At 37.6% G+C, this 20,814-nt stretch overlaps 2 protein-coding genes across 2 annotated transcripts in view; both read left to right on the top strand.

The window, feature by feature from the left end:
- The window catches only part of cul2 (cullin 2), a 31,995-nt gene extending 28,957 nt beyond the window's left edge, over window positions 1-3,038 (top strand). The window contains exon 21 of the mRNA XM_084398772.1: window positions 2,313-3,038. Coding sequence (XP_084254898.1) covers window positions 2,313-2,444 — 132 coding nt within the window. The 3' untranslated portion in view covers window positions 2,445-3,038. The remainder of the gene's footprint in view (window positions 1-2,312) is intronic.
- A 2,797-nt stretch (window positions 3,039-5,835) lies between these two features.
- The window catches only part of pard3aa (par-3 family cell polarity regulator alpha, a), a 444,866-nt gene continuing 429,887 nt past the window's right edge, over window positions 5,836-20,814 (top strand). The window contains exon 1 of the mRNA XM_084398765.1: window positions 5,836-6,321. Coding sequence (XP_084254891.1) covers window positions 6,202-6,321 — 120 coding nt within the window. The 5' untranslated portion in view covers window positions 5,836-6,201. The remainder of the gene's footprint in view (window positions 6,322-20,814) is intronic.

Consider the following 20,814-nt stretch of genomic DNA (forward strand, 5'->3'; position numbering starts at 1 on the left):
ATTCAGAATCTTATTGGCATTCATTTCGGCGTCTCACGCTGGCCATCCACTCAGAACGTAGCGTTAGCCTACTACTCTTCGGCCGGCTCGCGAGCCCAAACAAGTGTGTGCGGCGTGCCTGCTGTTTTGTTCCCGGTCTAGCTAGATCCGGTGTGCTGTTGTAGTTTTTCTAACGTTACTAGTTGTTGCAACAGCATGTGAAAAAAACGACAAAGTTTGCTAGGCCAAAAAGAACGTTAATCTCGCGATAAAAAAATTGACGCTGTTAAAATGGGTTTGCGTTAACGCTGTTAATAACGCGTTTAACTGACAGCACTAATAAAGATAAAAATAATTGTATTTTTCATCAAGAAAATGAAGCCCGTTTTAGGACCAGTGAGATCTGTCATTTATTTTCATTATTTTCATGGTAATTGAGCTCATTTTCACCCCAAACTCTCTTCTCAGTCAGTACTGAAAAACATTCATATGCGCAGATTTTAGCATGAATTAAACTCAGTAAAGCAAACTCTACCATGATGTTTACTGATAGATGTATTCTACATTTTACACTACTCTTCAAAGACTCGGGTCAGTACGATTTTTATTTTAAATAAATAATTTAATAATTTAAATAATAAAATAATTTTATTCAGGAAGGATGCATTAAATCAAGATTTTTATTATGTTACAAAAATGTCTTCTAAGTATTCCACAAACATTTTAAGTGGCAAAAACTGATTTCATTCATTGATCTCAACATTGATAATAATCAGAAATGTTTCCTGATCATCAAATCATCATATTAGAATGATTTCTGAAGGATCATGTGACTCTGAAGACTGGAGTTATGATGCTGAAAATTCAGCTTTTGATCACAGAAATAAAAAATTTAATAGCAAATGTCCGTATATGGGAAACCTTGGTTTATTCAGTAATAGCACTGCAGATTGTCAAAATCTGTTATGTTAATGTTATCATATTATGCTTTTGTCCCCTTGAAGTTTGAAGTAAGTTGTAGTTATGAAATCCATGATATTCCACATGTTTTTAAACTGATTGTATGTTTCCCATGTGGTTTGATCAAACAAATATTGTTTTTAGTCAAAGCTGTGGAAATGACAAAACATTTACTGAACTACAGCTGGTGACTGCTAATGAAGGGGAAAACACACACACACACACACACACACACACACACACACACACACACACACACACACACACACACACACACACACACACACACACACACACACACACACACACACACACACACACACACACACACACACACACACACACACACAGCCTTCAATGTGTTGCTTTATTAGATAACAGTTTATCCTCTCGTCCAGCGTCTAGAAATGCTTGCGTTCATCTATTGGTCGTGCTGTATATCAAGGACACAGTGATAGAGGCCTTTTTGTATCTTGACGCAAATATGGATTTCAATAAAGTCTGCAACTTTAATCTGTGCACAAGCTTTGCTAAAAAATATCAAATCCTCAGTTTCTGGGTCACTCATGACAACATCAGTTCTCAATAACATTCTTGTTACCAGAGATCAGTTTATAATCAGGCTTTGAAAGAACACGGATCTGAGTGTAAGGGTGTGTTCAGATCCAGAACATTAACATTAATAATTATTTTTATTATGTGAAAAAGTATGCCATATAGAAAAATAAACACAACAAAGTGGGCGCTGGGGGTTATTGTCCAGAGAAAATGATAATAAAAACAAAAATAATTCAATAAATAAGCAGTGTTTTTTTAGTTTTTGAATTATTAGAAAGAATTAATTAGATTTTATTTTTATATTTTCAGTTTTCATGTTAATTTTACTGTGCTTTTGTCTTTTCTTTTTTTTATTATCTTTTTTTTTTTTTAAGTAGTTATTTAGATTAAATTTATTTATTTCCAGTTAATAATTGTAGTGCTTCAACTTGAACTTTTTCAACTAATATATATATTTTTTAATTAACAGAAAAGTTTTAGTCTTCGTTAACGATGATAAGTTAAAGTGTACAGAATGTGACATTATTACTGTTTTATTTTAATCATGCAATCACCTTTTTTCAGTATTAATGCCATCGTCATATACTGCATAAGTAATCTTAATTCTGCATTTATGTTTTGAGTGTTTCGCTGTCACTACTTTACTACTTTTTTTTGTTAGCACCAATCAGCATCTAGGACTGGAACTGTCCATTTTATAATGTGCATTTTGATAAATGTAGTAATTCTGAATATTTGAATTGCACCCTGCAAGTGCACACCTTACACTGCATGTAAATATTGCAAATATTAATGTGTGTGTTTTATTCCCTCAGGTAATCAACCAATCCAAAGCGAGATTCAGCCCGAGCATCAGCATGATCAAGAAGTGCATCGAGGTTCTTATCGACAAGCAGTACATCGAGCGAAGCCAGAGCTCTGCGGATGAATACAGCTACGTCGCATAAAACCATATTAATTTAATGAAAGATAATAAACGCCGTGAAGCGTGAACGGTTAACATGTCTTTTATTTTGGGCTCTGGCTGGCCCCGGCACTCGACCATCGGATTGAATCGGGACTCTGTGCCTCCATCTTTGTCAAAGGGCCTCTGAGTAGCTGGACAGTCATACTTCATCTCTCCGCCCCCCCCCCCCCCCCCCCGCCCTCCTCCTTCTGATTTTAAGCTGTTTACATCACCAGTGCCACGCTCAGTGCGTCTACCAAACGAGAAGAATGCCTATAGATACTCCAGTGTAAAAGGATAATACATTTTTAGACGTAATCTACAAGAGAAAGCGAGCAAAATGAAATGCATCACATAGAGCAAAACAAGTGAAAGGTTTGAGAAACGGCCGAAAAAAAACAACCACGCTTTCTTTTTCTCACGTTGCAGTTGTTGTGTGTATTCTTTTTTTTTAATGTATCAAAGTAAAAGAAATATTGTAATAAAACCGGTATACTGATAATTGCATTTTAAAAAAAACAAAAACAAATATGAGGTGACAAACATGATTCTGCTGCTTGTCAAATAAACAAATAAAAACACACTTTTTCGTAAATGTTTTAAGAAGAATGACTTCATCATCAGTAATTATTAAAGGTACAGTTTTTGCAGATTTCTAAGTCTGAAAGATCATGTTTATAAGTTGAATGCATATGAACTTTTCTTTGAGCCCGAGTTTACGGTGTGAAAGTGAGAAAATATGATGGACACAACTAATACGTCTGTGTTGTTGACGGTAAATTTGTTAAAAGGAATTTTTTCATTTACAATAAAACTAGCTAAGTTGCATGTACAAAATAAGATAAAAAAGCAAAAACACACCGGAGGCACTTTTTTTTTTTTAACCTGAAGTCGCAATTATGACTTGGGCTGCGTCCCGAATCTCATACTCTGTGGAGTAGGTACTTATTTTGAACAAGTAATTACTTCACGACCACTAAAAAAAGTATGTTCTATATATAATCCAGACGTACTACATTCATCATGTTGTCATTATCATGTGACCTTCCAGCATCAGTTGCGTTGCTTCACTGCCATTCATAAATCCTCTCCCGTGGCCTCATGGGAAATAAAGTGTCCATCATAAGCACACTTCAGAATTTCACCGGAAGAAGTACGTCATCCAGGTACTATTGCTTATGAGTACTGTGTCTGTGAATTCAGTCACGTACTGGGTTTCGCCTACTTTATAGTTGGGGAGACACTGGTCTGGTGTATGGTATTGGTGAATGTTATATTGACACCTATCTGTGTGGATGGTATAAATTAAAAAACAATGTAAAATCCTTTTGGCCGTTTGTCGAGGGAACCAGGGTGACGCAAACCTACGGGTTGGCCAACATAAATCCATCATCACAGCACTGCAGAACTTTATGCGCGTCAAGACGTCAGTTTTACAGGTTTTGGCGCTAATGACCTTCCATAATATTGAAGACCATGTCATGATTACCGTAAATAAGAGATGAAAAAACATGACGCTGTTCTTGGAGCTGTTCGGACTTAGCCTATAAAGTATTTTCTCTTGCATTATTAACTCAAAAATAAATCTGCAGTGGTCACGTGGTACTATGTACTCACTTACTGTACGTACTATGGACTCGACTGCAGAGAGAGAGAGAGAGAGAGAGAGAGAGAGAGAGAGAGAGAGAGAGAGAGCGCGCTGAAGGATGACAGATTCTCTGCTAGTCTTTGTAAGCAAATCTCACTCAGCAACAGCCTATTCTCTTTCGGCTCCTCCTAGCCGAGGATTCAGCGCTAATGAGACCCATATGGAGAAGCCTGACCAAAATCTGTGTGTGTCATCAGCAAAACATTTCCCTACAATATACATCATCTTACGTAAGCCTGACATTTTGCAGATACACAGATGTCAAGTCACTGGATGCTTCAGAAATTAATAAATCTTCATTAGAAGTAAAGAGCAGATGCTTCGGGACAAAGCCTCTGCTTCTACCACAAGGGGGCGTTATGCATTTTAAAAAGAAGCGTTTTTTTTTTTAAAGAAACTTATTTTTTGTTAAAACGTATGAAAATTTTGTCTTGACTGATAAAAACATTTGCTAAATACCGATGGACCACACAGTCTCTTGAACGGATGAAAGACATGATATCTGCACTGTGTAGCTATCTGTCTTCACTGGAAAGGAAAGAAATAAGCCTCTGTTTTTGCTTAAATGTGGATGCAGTTTTACATTTATGCCTTATTTAAAAGATTTCATGAGAATGAAAATCTAACATATAAGTCATATTATATTCTTAGCAAATTTCTGCTATGAAAAGTAGCAAATGTTAGAAAGATAGACTGTTGGAAAAATAACGTCATACAAACTTTTTTTGGGATGATGATATCTGGTTTGTTACTGGCTCGAGGAGGTCTAGCTTGATCAAGACCAGCATCAGATCCATCATCACAGGCAGCTTGGACTCGATAATGATCATAAATGACTGCATGTTCAAGCTTAAACCACATGAGCTCAGCATCATCTGACAGGTAAGGTAATACTCTCAGGCTGTTACATGTAATCTCAACTACAATCAGACAGGAGATGTCCAGGCTATGATAAACTACAGTGGGATGTAGTGTGGACTAATTTACTTGTGGATCTTTAGATGTTGAAAATAAAGGTTCTTTATAGGCATCATTGGAGAACCTTAAAGGGATAGTTCACCCAAAAATGAAAATTCTGTCATTAATTACTCATCATGTCGTTCCAAACCCGTAAGACTTTCGTTCATCTTCAGAACACAAATGAAGATCTTTTTTAATGAATTCTGAGAGCTTTCTGTCCCTCCAGTGACCGCTACACAACTGACACACAAGCCCCAGAAAGACATCATTAAAGTAATCCATGTGACTCCAGTGGTTTAACCACTTTAAGTTTTATGAAGCAACGCGAGTGCTGTGTTTGTGCAAAACAAACAACAACATTACATGGATTACTTTAATGATGTCTTTACTACCTTTCCGGGGCTTAATAATATAGCTGTCAATGGAGGGACAGAAAAGCTATCAGATTTCATCAAAAATATCTTCATTTGTGTTCCGAAAATGAATGAAAGTCTTATGGGTTTGGAACGACATGAGGGTGAATAATTAATGACAGAATTTTTTTTTTTTTGGACGAACTATCCCTTTAAAACATCCATAACACCTTTACATTCCACAAAAGGTTACAGAGAAAAACATTATTATTCACACTAAGAAAAAAAATGGCTCCTATCAGATCACTGACAGTTTTTTGGGGGAAACAAAACAAAAAAGGCTCTTTAATTGGGATCATTGTAAAAAATAAAAATAAAAACACTTTGGAATCTTTATTTTTTAAGAGTAGCCTATATATCCAGTCCAAACTAAGCGTAAGTATCCTATGCTAGTAACTACTGGAACAGCCTACTAGCATTTAACGAGTAGTTATTAACCTGAAACAGATCCTCATGTAGCTACACATGCGGGCTGTGAGTCAGACTGAAGAAGAGTGAGTGAGTGTGTGTGTGTGTGTGTGAACCGAAGCCCAACCCACGGCCACTTCACCCGCGACACGAGCTCACTCACTCAGACGCCGAACAGGTGGTCCAATCCCACCTGAGGAGCACAACATGAGGATTTATCCCGCTTTTTACCTGTATGGATACAATGTTGCCGTCGCTTACTGATTTTTCCTGAAGAGTTCAACACTTCACGCGCTTCCCTGTGGAGTCTCTGGGAATATCGGGCGAATATGAAAGTGACAGTGTGTTTTGGAAGGACCCGGGTGGTCGTTCCCTGTGGGGATGGGAATATCAAAATACACAGTCTTATTCAGCAAGCGACAATGAGATATAAAAAAGCCATAGCCAAGGTAAGTCGACTGCTTTTGAGAAAAATACCACTGCTCTCAACATGGCGCTTTTTCTGGAGACAGAAAGAAAGAAGGGAAAGAACGGGGAATAAAGAGTAGGCTATATATCATCGGTATTCCCGAACAGTCTGATTGAGGTGTTTGTTTATAGATTTATGCATTTGTGTTTGTTACGTCACAACGGGTTGTTTGTCAAAATTGTTGCAACTTCGGCGCGCGCTTGTGTGTTGGCGATCAAAACTCCTTCCGACAGGACATGTCGGCTGTTATAACGCTCATTTGTCACCGTATGATGCATTACAATGTTTCCAAGTAAACAGGGAGTGTAGGAAGAACTTTAGAGGCACGGATGGAGGGCGAGGACTGGAAACTTCCCTGGAAATCAGCTCAAGCTGAAGCCTGGATCCACACATGTAGCTACTCACTGTTAATGTCACACATCATTTGACTATTTACTCAAACATTCATGATGAATGGTGCTTTCTATACCTTTATTAGTTCTACCTTTTAAAATTAGCCTATAATGGGTTGTGTGGTTTAGCAGTTAATGGTTATGGGGTTTAAGCTTTTCAAAGGGTTGATTGACAGGGATCCGATTGTCATGAAAAACCCGAGAATATACATGGACATTTAGTGGCTTGGAAAAGTCATGAGATTTCTATAGTGATTATAAATCTTATAGATTCTTGTCCAACTCTGTTTCTGCATGGTCCAAGGTGGTCATCAGCTGCTCGATGAGTTAATAAGTTAAAAAACAAACCCTGACCACCTTAAACTGGTAAAGACAGTGGTTAACTGGTTTGTTGGAGGTCTAAGATGGTTTCTAGCTGATCATTAACTGATACACCAGCTAACAATTTTGTTTTTTTCTAAGTTAAGTCATGAAAACGTTATTTCTTAATCTCTGAACGCTCAAAACATCAATTTTTCAAAATGTTTTTCCTTGGTTATGCAAATGTTCCATTTTTATAATTTTGCAAACATGGGAACGCTACTTTTGAATGTTTTCTAAACGTTCTGAAAGAAGTAGTAGCCTAAGTAAATGTTTAAAAAACGTTGAACGAACATCTAACAAATCAAATGCTATAGGCCTATGATCCATAAATAACGTTTTGAAATTGAGATTTATACATCATCTGAATGCTGAATAAATAAGCTTTCCATGTGGTTTGTTCGGATATTCGGTCGAGATACAACTATTTGAAAATCTGGAATCTGAGGGTGCAAAAAAATCGAAACATTGAGAAAATCGCCTTTAAAGTTGTCCATTTACGTTCGCGATTGTGCTGCATTCACTCACAAAAATAAATGTTTTATATATTTAAGATATTACGGCAAATTGTTGTTGTCCCCCCCCCCCCCAGTAATGTGCTCGATTTCACATAGGCTAACTGTGAAAATGTTTCTGATTAAAAAAAAAACAATTCTTATATCATAAATGGAAAGGTCATGAAAATGCATTGGTCAAAACAGATAGCCATTGAACATTTAGACAGAAAACTGTATGTGCTGATTTTGAATTCCTAAACTGCACAAATTAACTTTCAGATCTGCTTTCTGTAGGCTACTTATGATTTGGAGTAAGAAGTGTCTCAAGTGTCATTTGCATGCTTGTGAACAGAAGAGTTTATCCTCCTCATTGTGTAGTTATTGAGAAGCTTTGAGAAATGTTTTACCACTAGAGTTGCAGAACGTACAGGGGATAAATACAGAATATGTGAGAGTGGAAAGTGTTGGACAAAGCCAAACATTTGAGTGCAAGAAAGTATCTTGTATGTGTTCCAGCTCAGTGTCAAGAGGTCTAGCTGTTTAATTATTAATAAGTAGATTTTGTCAGTAGTTGTGTAGAGCTACAGGCTGTATTGGTGTGTTGTAAAGGGGCATTCGGTTCCTGCGTGTCTTGAGTTGGCATCCGTGCGATTATTCCTGCCCAGATCTCAACAATCTGTGTTAACTTTGGCATCACGTCGTCCAAGAACTTCTGTTCTACAGGCCTTGAATAGTTTGGTCAACCAACGCTGATATTGCCAGGTTTTCCCTTTTACAGAGCGTTTCTTTAATATGGAAAATGATTTGAGTTTGCTCTTTGCATCCTTGCGAATAGATTGTCTGGACTGTTTTTTTGTGTGACAAAAGTTTAGGATGCTTAAAGCATCTTCAGGACAATGGGTTGAATGTATTTAGGCTTTATAAAAAGTGATTTGTGTATTTGTTCAATACATTTTCTATCTAAAGTTAACAAGAGACTATTAAAATAAGTTGATTTCCCAGAGAAGTGTAAACTCTGTGGAGCTTATAACATTTTCTGCTTGTTTAAGCATCCAGGCCAGTCTGATATAGATATAGCTCATCCAATGGTCTGAGTTTGGGGCGGGGCTAAATGTTTGGCTGACCAATGGCTGGTTAGTAGAGTGTTTTTGAAGCTCAGATACATGGGGTGTCCAGACTCCAGTGCAACCAGACTCATTTTGTGGACTGAATGAATTACACTATGTAAAGTTCAGTAAATGAAATGCTTCTGTTCTTCACAGATTGTGCATTTTGTGAATGAAATGCATTACCAAAAAACTCCCCTTTCGTGATTGTTTTGTCCATTCTCTTGTGGACAAAAAGCATTTTGTGACAAACTGGGTGCATTTTGTTCACAAAATGCCTTACATTCACAAAATGGAAGGAAATTTGAATAGACAAAATTAGTTTTAAGTTTGGTTAATTTGGTGCATGAACTGTGACTTTAGTGCTGACTTTACGTTTCTGTTGACGACACGTGACTGTGCTTTCTTCTAAATACTGCATTTTGTAATGCAATTCACTCAGTCCACAACATTGGTCTGGCTACGCTTGGCGCTTGATGTTGGTGGTGCAGAAATGTACACTTTCAACTCCAAAAATACATGCGGTAAAATTTAGGGCCTCTTTAAACCTGGTATTAAGATGTGTTTTGGTCGATCGGATCACAAGTAGACGAGGGAGACCCATACCAGTTTACACCTGGTGTTTTAATCCATCTCTTTTGTCCACTTTCATCCACTTCTGTCCTGATTTCTTCAAGGGGAGGGTCTATGGGTGGGGAAATGTATGTGTTTTTTCAGATCTTTTGAAATAGTGGACAAAATAAGCTCGCTCAATTTACATATAAACGCGCTCGGAGACGAAGATAAACCACACGGAGAGCATCAGCTTTAGTTTCTGCTCTGACCGACGTAAGATCAGCCGAACACTGTGAGTGTGTGTTGGAAATCAGGAATGGAGAGAGAACATTGTGCATGGTACATTTTTCATCCTCAAACCAAACTTGGGTCTTAATGCCGACATAGTTTAAATCCCGTCTGGCTAGATCTCTTCCTATAATGTTTACTCATTGGATCAGTAGACGGAGAGTAGACGGTGTTTTGTGGCTGTTTGAACACATTCGACCACATGAGCGTTTACACTACGAAATCAATCCGGTCAAATGCGTTTGAGACTACCTCTGGAAGTGGTCGAAAGTGGACAAGCTCAAAACGTTTAAGACACCTGTATTTAGTCTCGTCCACTTGTGATCTGATCAAACAAAATGCATTTTTATAAAACCAGGTGTATACAAGGCCTTAAACACAGACTATATTTTGCATGAAGGTACAGTAAGTCAAAAAAGATCTCACTCTTACAGCAAAGTATGAAACTTAAGCTCCATCACCTTGAAGAGACCTCACGTTGAAACTCAGCGGAGAGCGTGTTTCCCGAGTCGTTCCCTGTGCGTTCTCATTCTTTTCATAGACAGGGTGTCCTTGCAGACGGCAAAGACTAGGATACTACAGTACACACATGGCACACACACCCATGTGTGTGTGTCTCAGCAGGCACACCCATACCTCTGCCTCAGCACAATGATGGCGGCGGGGTATTGATCCTGGTTTTCCCAGCGGAGAGTTGCATGCTCACTCCAGAACGCACTTCATTCTGAGGAGGATCAGGGGTTTGCTGCGTAAGCGGGAGTGTGAGAGGATGAATGAGCTTATGATCTATAGGGAGATGTGAGTCTGCAGAGAGAACTCAAGCTCTTCATCAATAACCCTAATAAATAGGCTTCTTTCTTCGGGACGCTCAAACTTTTCCTCCTCCATTGCAAGATTGCTGTCTGCAGCCTTTCCATTGACTTTCCTTTGAGTCGATAGAAATCTAGTAAAGAGGAGGCGGTTGCAGACAGGAGTCTGATTGGAGATGAGCCTATTATTTGTTTGATTGTTGATTTTTGCCTTTTTTTTTGTGCTATTGCAGGAAACATGTTTTCTTCTTTCAACCCTAGAATATGTTAATATTCCGTCAGCGAAGTGATGATGTTTAGAGGTAGGATTTGGTGAATCTCTCAAAGCCTGTCAAGATGATGTGAGAGTCATATTTCAGTAGGCTAATTAGTAATCTTTGCAAAAAAAAAAAAAAATTCTTTTGTTAAAGGTTGATTAAAGTAGATCAATTGTAGACTGTACAAATTAGACCTATCATCAATTAAAATGTTTCATTGCAGTTAATCTCATTTAGCACGTCTAGTTCAATGTTAAGTACATAATAGAGTAATTATTAGGTACACACTTATTTTATGATAGATTTCTTGTGATGTTACTCATTTGTAAGATGCTTTGGATAAAAGCGGTTTCCAAATTTAAATGTGTGTATTTAATTAATTGCATGTAACACATTAAACACAAAAAAATATGAACACTTTAAATACATTTTTTGCATTACATTTAGAATGATAATTGTTTGTTATCAATGGTAAAATTGTTTTATGGTAAAACTTTATGGTAAATTTATGGTAAAAAAAAAACTTAAATGGTAAAACAATATTTGCTTTTTTTTTTGCATTTTTGAATGAGACATTTTTTTTGTTGCAATATGGTAAAATTTGCAACATGACGGAGAGAAATGAAAAAAATTAACAATAACGTCATTGAAAAAAAAAAATTGGGATTCTTTTCTGGGATTCATTCATTCTCCTCTGCTTTTGTAACTGCATGCAAAGCGTTGATGAATAATATTTCTAGGCATAAAGCTGATGGTATTGCATGTGAAACAAAGCTGCCGTAGCACCATAGAAAAACAGCTACTCTTTGTGACTTGATGTGACTTTTCCACTCAAGGTTGAATGAATCGTGTTGCTTTGAAACGCTGCTCTCAAATAACAGAAGCACATGTGCTGATCAGACATCACCCCTGCTGTCTCGTCATACGGCTGTAATTAAACACAGGTCCACACAAAACATACATTGTGTTTATGAGACTGGCATACATCTGGATGTCTATTACTGAAAGGGAAATGCAATAATTGCAGACGAACTTTGACCTTCAGATCGGAAATCCTTCCTTTTAGAGGTTTCCTTGTAGTGAGGAGGACCTTCGTTTCTGAAATGCTAGTTTTACGACTTGACACTGAAAAATGACTCAGAAAAGGGAAGTCAGTTCCTAGAAAAGCTCTAGTAGCATTTGTTTGCAGAGGACATGCATTTGCTTGATACTTTGTGTTTGTTTGCAATGACATTTTTAAGTGTGCAAATACTTCTTTTGGCCACTTTACTTGTTCTGACCTTCTCCAGAAGCAAACAATTGGGAAATAACAGGAGCTCATTTAGCTTGTAGGAACGTGTAGGAAGGAAGGAGTTGCAGTATGCCTATAAGAGGTGGCATTTATTATGTTGAATGACTAATAACTGGACTTGAAACCAGATGAAAGGTTTTAGAAGCACATTAGATATAAAGCCATGACAGATCAGTCTGCGAGATCATGTTTTATATGTGTGTATTGTTACGTAAAACCAAACTTGTTGAGGCTAGAAGTCACTTTAAAGTGAACTTCTCCATTTAAGATGGACTGGAATGACAGAAGTCAGGATGCTCAGTCCTCCGCCACTGACTTTGTATTATTTAATTGTACACATATTGCATACAAGTATGGGTTTCTATTTTAACATCTGGAGAAATGGGCGACTGATTTCCAATCGAATACTGATACATCTTTGATGTAGTACAATATAATTATTGCAAATGAAATGTGCTCAAAATTAAGCAAGCAAGCAAGCACATTTTATAATAGCACTTTTCCAAACAAGTCAATGCAGTTCAAAGTGCTTTACAGGCAAAAAAAAAAAAAATACAAAAAAAATACAAGTAAAATACAAGAATAAAAAAAAAAATGTATGAAAATGTATTAAAAAATGTGCTCAAAATTTATTAAATAAAATGTGAATTTTACGCATAATTTAACAAATTTCACTGCTAAAATCACAAGAGCGAAAGTTGACATGAAATACGTGTTATTGATCTTATTGTGAACGATTCATTTATATTTCCTTTTTGAAACATATCTTGTCATAAATAAATGTCATAACTTCATCACTAATGGCGGATTTCTCCAAACATTTAGTTTGCTGAAACTCCGCCCCTTTCTTACAATCTACCGCAAAGTTGCATTCAGATCAACAACTGATTAATGAAAACAAGTTCCTTCCTTGTTGTTTCTTCTCCAATAATCAGTTTCACTTTGATGTGCATTGCAATACTGAAGGTCAGATCTGTCACTACTTGCATTTCATTGCAACTTTAAAGCTAGGGCAATTTTGGAGAGGCTAGCAATAGCGAGTTAGTTTTGGAAGCATTAGCTCCCAGCCTCCCTTCAGAGCGTCTCCAAAACACATGAACGTATACAGCGCCACGAGACGAGAGACTGCGTTAAATGAACTTTTATGTCTCAAAGCACATAACTTTACAATAATAATGACCTTAAAGAGCTCTGAGCTTTACCACCTGACTGCTGCAGGTTCATTTCGCCGTTGATCGTTCGTGAGACACATAAATCCGAGTCTGAGGAACGTCATGGATTGCCATCTCCTAATTAATTACATTAGCAGTGAGATGGCAAACATTTTTTTTGGTCCTGAGACTTGCACAGATGATATTATGTAAAAAAATAAATAAATTTAGACCACTTCTATTTTTGATTGCGATTGAGAGTTTCAACCAGTATAACAAAAAAGTGTTTATGAAAAACATTGCATATTTTATTAACTTCTTCATTTTGGTGTCAGAGATATTTGGCTGTGCATTTCTTTGTGAGTAATGTAGGCTACTGTGTGAGTGAGCGCATGTATAATATTTGTTAAGTCCCCCTGTGGTGAAAATTAAGGTTTTAATGTTGTTTATGTGTCTATGTGGTGTTTTTAATATGTTTTCAGACAAACCATGTGTAACTTAATAAGTCGACACCATTGCTGAGTATTTTCTGCTTAAAGGAGAACTCCGGTCAATTTTAACATTGAGCTCATTTTTTTGTACATTTGGAGTGCTGTCAGTACAGAGAACAACGACAAAAATCGGTGTTGCCTACACCGTGTTATCCTCTTTTCAAAATGTGCACCCTGTTGACTTCAATGGGGCAAGTTTTAAACCTGCTTTTAGCCTCTTAACACCCTTGATGTGTCATTACAAGTGCACAGGTCATGTGAGTGATTCCTTCGGAGTGAACGCGGGTGAATCTGACTGCAGTAGATGTGAAAGAAATATATATAAAATGATGTTTATTCAGCCAGCGCACATTTATTTACTTCCTGTTTTCGGTCGAAGTCCACAGTAATCGATTGTCGAGTTCACGCGCATAGGTTTAGTATCTATGATCACGCGCGTGAACTCGACAATCGACTACTGTGGACTTCGACCGAAAACAGGATGTAAATACAGGTATGTGCGCTGGCTGAATAAACATCATTTTTTGTATATTTCTTTCACATCTACTGCAGTCAGATTCACCCGTGTTCACTCCGAAGGAATCACTCACATGACCTGTGCACTTGTAATGACACATCAAGGGTGTTAAGAGGCTAAAAGCAGGTTTAAAACTTGCCCCATTGAAGAAAACCAACCTTGCAACTTGGGACAAGATAGAAATTGGAAGTCTCGTGAGAAGCGAGAACGAGCGCGAAACACGAATTGCTTTATGGCAATTCGACATAAACACACACGCATGTATGATGTATTACCAGATTACCCACCTCGGTAGACATAGCTCCACATGATACAGTTGGCTTGCTCCGATGAAAACAAACGCACATGAGCAGCGGTAGAGAGGGGGAGGAGGCCGCCACAAGTGAGTTTTTTACGACCGTGTTGTGAAATATACGCCCACCACAGCTGTAGGGGGAGCTCGTGGGGAAAACATGCGACAACAAAAGGGAAAATCAGCGAAGAAGTGACTAGAGTTCGCTAGAGTTGCCGAGTTCTGCTTTAAAATTGACCGGAGTTCTCCTTTAAAACTGCAGTGAACCAAAGACAGTCTCAAAAACACGCTTTGAAATCGCTGGTGTTTCTGACGTCACAAACTACCTTGTAACCAATCAGATCAACGTGTGATCGTCAACCAGTGGATCTCTGAGCTGAGTGAGTGAGTGGAGGCGGGGCTCATTTGCATATTCATAGAACTGCGAAGACTAAATGAGGCAAGGGTGTCGAGTTACATTCAAACTATTTTAAGGCATGAAGAATTTTGAAGAAAAACTTTTAAATATGTAATTTTGGTGATCAATTTGGTGAGTTTTAAGGGATAAAATGATTGACTACAGGGGGACTTAAATTTTTTTCGTCTCCATTTCACTTGTTACATTTGCATTCTTTCTCTATGCAAACATGCGCTTGAAGAACATGTTTGACCGTTGCGCTCGCGTCGTGTTTTTGTGCTCGTAAAGCCGTTTCCCCGAGCGCGCATTTGCAGCGTTGCCACATCCAACTTATTATAGGCATCTTTGGGCTTGTCATTTTTTTTCTAAATGAATAGCCTAGGTGAAGTGACTACTTAGTTCAGCTGGAGTGTGTACATGGCCTTTGTGTTAGTTCGTTACTAGTTAGTTCATAGTTCTTTGAACAGAGAAAAATCGTCTGTTAAAGCCGTCAAAATGCTTGCGCAAAAGTGGCGGCACTGGCCACCAGTCCTGTCTTTATAGTGGAAAATTGTTCTTTAGATGATTGATATGTTCTTTACACTAAGAAAAAAATGGTTCTTTTAGGAACTTTTCAGTAAAATGTTCTTTGTTGTACCAAAAATGCTTCATTTATTGCATCGCTGGAAAAAAACCCCCATTTGGAGCCTCTATTTTAAGAGTGTAGCCGATCTGTAAGCGTGCAGATTTGTGTCGATCCCAGTCTTTCAGCGCTGATGATGGGTGTGATGTCTGGGAATTAGCGCAGAGAGTATTGTTAGGTAATTTGTCGATACAAGCCGACCAGACGGAGGGAATTCAAGTCTGGATAAAGCCTGAACATTCAAGGGGAGATTTACTCCCTTTTTGCATCAGATTAGCACAGTTATGTCATTCATAACTATAAGTCATACAGCACAGTAGCTTTCTACTTTTGTCCTCTACTGAAGAAATACTGGGGTTGGAATGAAATGAGGATGAGTAATTGATAACAGAATATAATTTTTGGGTGAGTGATCCCTTTAAAGGTCATTGGTTGAACAAGTGACCTGGTTTTCCCAACATTAGTAACCTAGCATCACATCCAGATTTGCATGTCTGTGCGCTTGCATTGATAAGGAAGGATGTGCAAGGCTCACGGTCTGTGTGTGTGTTGCTCTGGAGTCTCTGTTCGTTCACCCGTTAAACAGGGTCTCGTAGAGCCGCCCCTTCTGTGTTCTCCCAGGAGCGTTATAACGATCCCAGAGAATCCCACATCACTCATCCCTCCTTCCCTCTGCACTGCTTCCCCGGTGACCAATTATCACTTTCCGTCTCACTTTCGGCAGTGACCTTTGACCTGCTGCAACCGAAATGATGTAAGGGGAAAGAGTAGGTGAACAAATCTGAAGGATGTTTGAGGATAAAGAGTCTAGAGCGAGAATTGAGCTTTTCATGGACGGCTCGGCAGTGTCTTGAATTTTCACAATACATTGTTTGTTTTTTGGCTGTATACAATGAAGCAACATTGTTGCCAAGTAAAAAACAAACAAATTAAATTAAATCACCTGCCAAATTGAGAGAGTTTCCTAAATATCGTGTCATTTGAGTAGTTTTGACTAGCGAATGAGAGATTTAAGAGACTATTGACTCTTCTAAACATCACTTGCAAAAACGGAATTAGGGTTTATAAGTTCCGTGATTTAGTCACCATGAAATCAAAACTGAAAAACCTTGTTTTTTTGTTTGTTTGTTTTTTATGGAAAATTGCAGTAGTTATTATAAATGATTTATCCATGCACTTTTTTTTTTAAATTCATGTTTCTTGTAATCTTGAATCAGAATAACTAACTCTTGCAGCATCTCTTCTCTTCTCTGATGACGAGGGCGGGGCAACCTGTCACTCACATGAGATCAGCCAATAGCAAACCACAACCATCCAATCAATTCCCCACGGCCTTGGGAAAGGTGGGATACAGTGGGAGTGAACTGAGAATCATAAACTCCTAATAAAATGCCATAACCAATGATCAGTGCAAGATTTGCTGGGGCAAGTAAGACCAGAACTTCTATTTAGCAGACAATGGCTCTATATAAGTACAGTGTACGCGCCTCCGAAGCGTCTGAGAGTAATCACATCGCTGTGTGATCATTTCACTGCAGAGAAATGATTGGCATGATAGATGTAGAATTGCTTTGCTATTACAGTTCTGTTGCCCTGCACATGTGAGTCTGTTCAAGTCTTCTCCTCTCGAGTGAGTTCAGATCTGCCTGAAGTGTTTTTGTGCCAAACTCTTGCTGGAGGAAAGAGGAACGTGCCTGAAACTTTGATGAGCTTGTGTTGTTTCTCCTCGGCACGCAGCTGCACTGTTAGCTTGCTGTTCTGCACACTATTGTGAAGGGCTTTCTCAGCTGTCTTACTCAATCATGACGGCATGCAAAAATGTGCAGGCTTTATGAATGACCTTCATGCCATAAATAAGCCAAAAACTGAATATGCGGGAGAAGTATGTACTCGATGTACTACCAGAATCATAGTAAATTGCAGTAAGCATGCATACTGTGAGCACAATGCCCATGTACAAGAAATATGCGGATGACCTTAATCTTTTTTTTTTTTTTTTTTTTACAAAATTACAAAATGAAAATAACCTTTTTTTATATTAATTAATTTGTTTTTTAATTGGCAATATTTATTTATTTGCTTTTGTTGGCCATAATAACTATAATTCATTTACTACAAAAGTGATTACAAATAGAAAATACGATGTAACTTGGCCATATATAATATATATATTATACAGTATATTATATGTGTATATATTATACACAATTACAACAAAATTGGTTTAAAAATACAAAACAAAAATAACCTTTATTTTATTAATATTATTTTTGGGCGGTTTGGCCATAATGGCTGTATGTATTTATGCATGTATTTATGTGTTTGTCTGTTTGTTGGCTATAATGACCATAATAATTGTGTACAAATTTGGATTAAAATACATAAATACAAAGTAACATTAATTTATTTGCCATATTGACCAAAATTTTGTATTACAAAATTGGATTTAAAAATATAAAATAACTTCTTCTTTTTTTTTTTTTTACTTTTATTGCTGTTTTTTGTTGTTTATTTTTTTATTTTGTTTTATTTGTGCAATGCTTGCACGATTCTAATTTTAAAAGCAGTTTAAGGAATATTAACAGCAAAAGGAACACTTAAAAAAAAAAAAAAAATATATATATATATATATATTTTTTTTTGTACAGCACATTCATGTGTCCCGTCTTTTACAAGGAAAGCATCAACTAATCCCAGCACCTCCTCAACACGTGACCGGCACAGCTTGAAGATGTGCGTAACAGATGATGAACTCAGCCGATTAGCCTCCTGATGTTGGGCTCTGCGTATGAGCAGAGATGAGGCACAGCTGGATGGATTATTTGCAGGATTTGTTTATAGAGATTACCATTTTATCTGATGTGTTTTGTACAGGCGAATAATCCTCATCCTAAATAATCTCTTTATATTTGATATCCTTTCTAATGCAAATCGGACACATATTGTAACAACAGATCCCACAGATAGACTTAATCCGACAGTTTAGCTCATTTTACTTTCCAAAAGGGCGTTTGGACAAAAGTAAAACACGCTCGAATACATTGAAGCAGCGGCTTGCTTTAGCAATCTGAAGTAACCTTGAGTTTCTTTTGTGACTCGTTTATCACACAGAAACCCTGCGCTTGGATGCAGCTAGTATTGATTCTGTGAGTGTTTGTGTGTGTGAGACACTGATCGTGCCATTGTTAGAGATCTATGGCAAACACAAGTCTATTTAATGAGTAGCGCTGAAAACCAAAGTGGCCTTGGTTCAGTGACGGGCGATCAATGGGCGTCGTTTAAACAAAGTCTGGCAAACCGGCTCATTTTGGCGGGAAAAGCAGCCAATCAGGAGAAGAGACTGCTCTGCTTTGTTGGCATAGATAAGCTTAGGTAGGTTAATGATTCTCTTCAAATGTACAAAGCATTGTGTTTTCAGTTACAAAGTTGTCGAAAAACGTGAAGAAGACCTTGTCTTTACTCAGGACCAGGATTTGGATTGGTGATGTTTTTTGTCCGTTAACAAATCTTGTATGAAGGAACTGGGAATCATATGGAATATAATAATTCTGGTTACATTAATGAATCTTCTAGTACTTTTTGTATATATAACTTTTTTTTTTTATAACATATGATTCGCTAAAAAGATTCTGTTCATCTCGTAGTCATTAATTCCGGAAATGGATGCAGAATGTTTTTGATTCACTAAAAATAATAGGTTTATCAAAGTCATTAATTCCGGAAAAGGACGCAGAATGTTTTTGATTTCATGAACAGTTTATTTTCAATGGAGTCGCCACGGTCACTGTAGCAGGCAGAACTGCCCGTCTCTTTCCCATGTGCCTTTCCTCTCTCTTTTCCTCTGTTTCTTCAACATGGGTTCCATAAACAGAGGAAATGTAGATATGTAAATAATGGATTTGAAATGGTCAGGAGCTTATTTTAGTTGTTCAAATAACTTCCACAGGAGCTTGGCCTATCTTGGGCCGTGTTTCGTTTCAACACATTGCCTCCTCTGTGCCACGCCCTCCTGCTGCTGTGGCTCCGCCCTCAGGTCACTGTTGCTCCTCCCTCCTGATATGGCTCCGCCCTCCTGCCAGCTGTTGCTCCTCCCTCCCGATGTGGCTCCACCCTCCTGCCAGCTGTGGCTCCGCCCTCCTGCCGCTGTGGCTCCGCCCACCCAGCGATGACTATGGTTTTCCTGGTGACTCAACAGATGCCGATTGTTTGACAGCATTCGCCTTTTCCACAGTTATCCTGTGGAATGTAAATACATGACATACTGAGTAACTTAGAAACTGTTTAGCAGAGCAAAGACAACAACAGATCCCACAATGCAGTGGTGCGTTGGGACTCGTTCCTCTAGCTGCCTTTCCAAGGCCTCCGCACCTTTTGAGTTATAATCCGAACAATCCCTGTACCGTTTATCATAAAATGGATCCCTATTCCCCATTCTGTACAGTTTTCCGTGCACATGAGTGAGATTACTGTAGAAATAGATTTTGATTCATTGTTTCCTGTTCCTGCTTTACTCTGAGTGTGAGAGAGGGGGTTGTTCATATAAATGCTAATATAAGTATATTTATGTAAATAATAATATTAATATAAATATATTATTTGGTCCCAGACTAGCTAGTTGATTGATTGATTTTTATTTTATTTTATTTGATAATTATTTTTAATTAATTAATTAATTAATTGTAATTTAAATTTTTACACATTTTATTTATTTCTGACATTTTAAAAATGTCAATGAAGTTTGTGTTCAGCAAGAAGTGTCATGCTTACTAAAGCTGTTTATTTGATTCTGCGTTTATTTGATCAAAAATACAGTAATATTGTGAAATATTATTGCAACTTAAAATAGCTGTTTTCTATGTTTATATATAGTAAAATAATAATAATCATAAAATAAATCAGAATTTTCAGCATCATCACGCATGATCCTTCATAAATCATTCTATTTTTACTGTTACTTTTTAAAAATCTATTTAATGCATATGCTTTCTGAATAAAATAAAACTCTTTGAAAAAAGTCTTACTGACCCCAAACTTTTGAAAAGTAGTGTACTGTATGTTTATCCTTTTCTGGAAGTTAATCACCACCTTTATTTCACTGACACTTTATTAAAGAAAGTTATACCCTCTTTTCTTGGAAAGTGCCAGTAATACTTGGCTTTATAAACAAGAATCTCTGATTCATGAGAACGTGGACAGTTCAGAAACCACCAGACGGAGTTGATGACTTCTATAATACCTCCCTTCATCCCGTAGTCTAGTTGAAAAAGACGTTTCATGCTGTCGAGTGTCATCAGTAATGTGTTTGGAAAAGACTCCCGTTTTTGATGACTTTTATTACAGTATGTTCTTTCCACATAGATCTCATCCCAAAAATCTGCTTTTCCACTTGTGCGACGCACACGTTCCTGTGCTGTTGACTTAGTAATGGAGCAGAAAAGTGTCCATCTC

Source organism: Rutilus rutilus (genome assembly GCF_951802725.1).
Source record: "Rutilus rutilus genome assembly, chromosome: 24".
NCBI lineage: Eukaryota > Metazoa > Chordata > Actinopteri > Cypriniformes > Leuciscidae > Rutilus > Rutilus rutilus.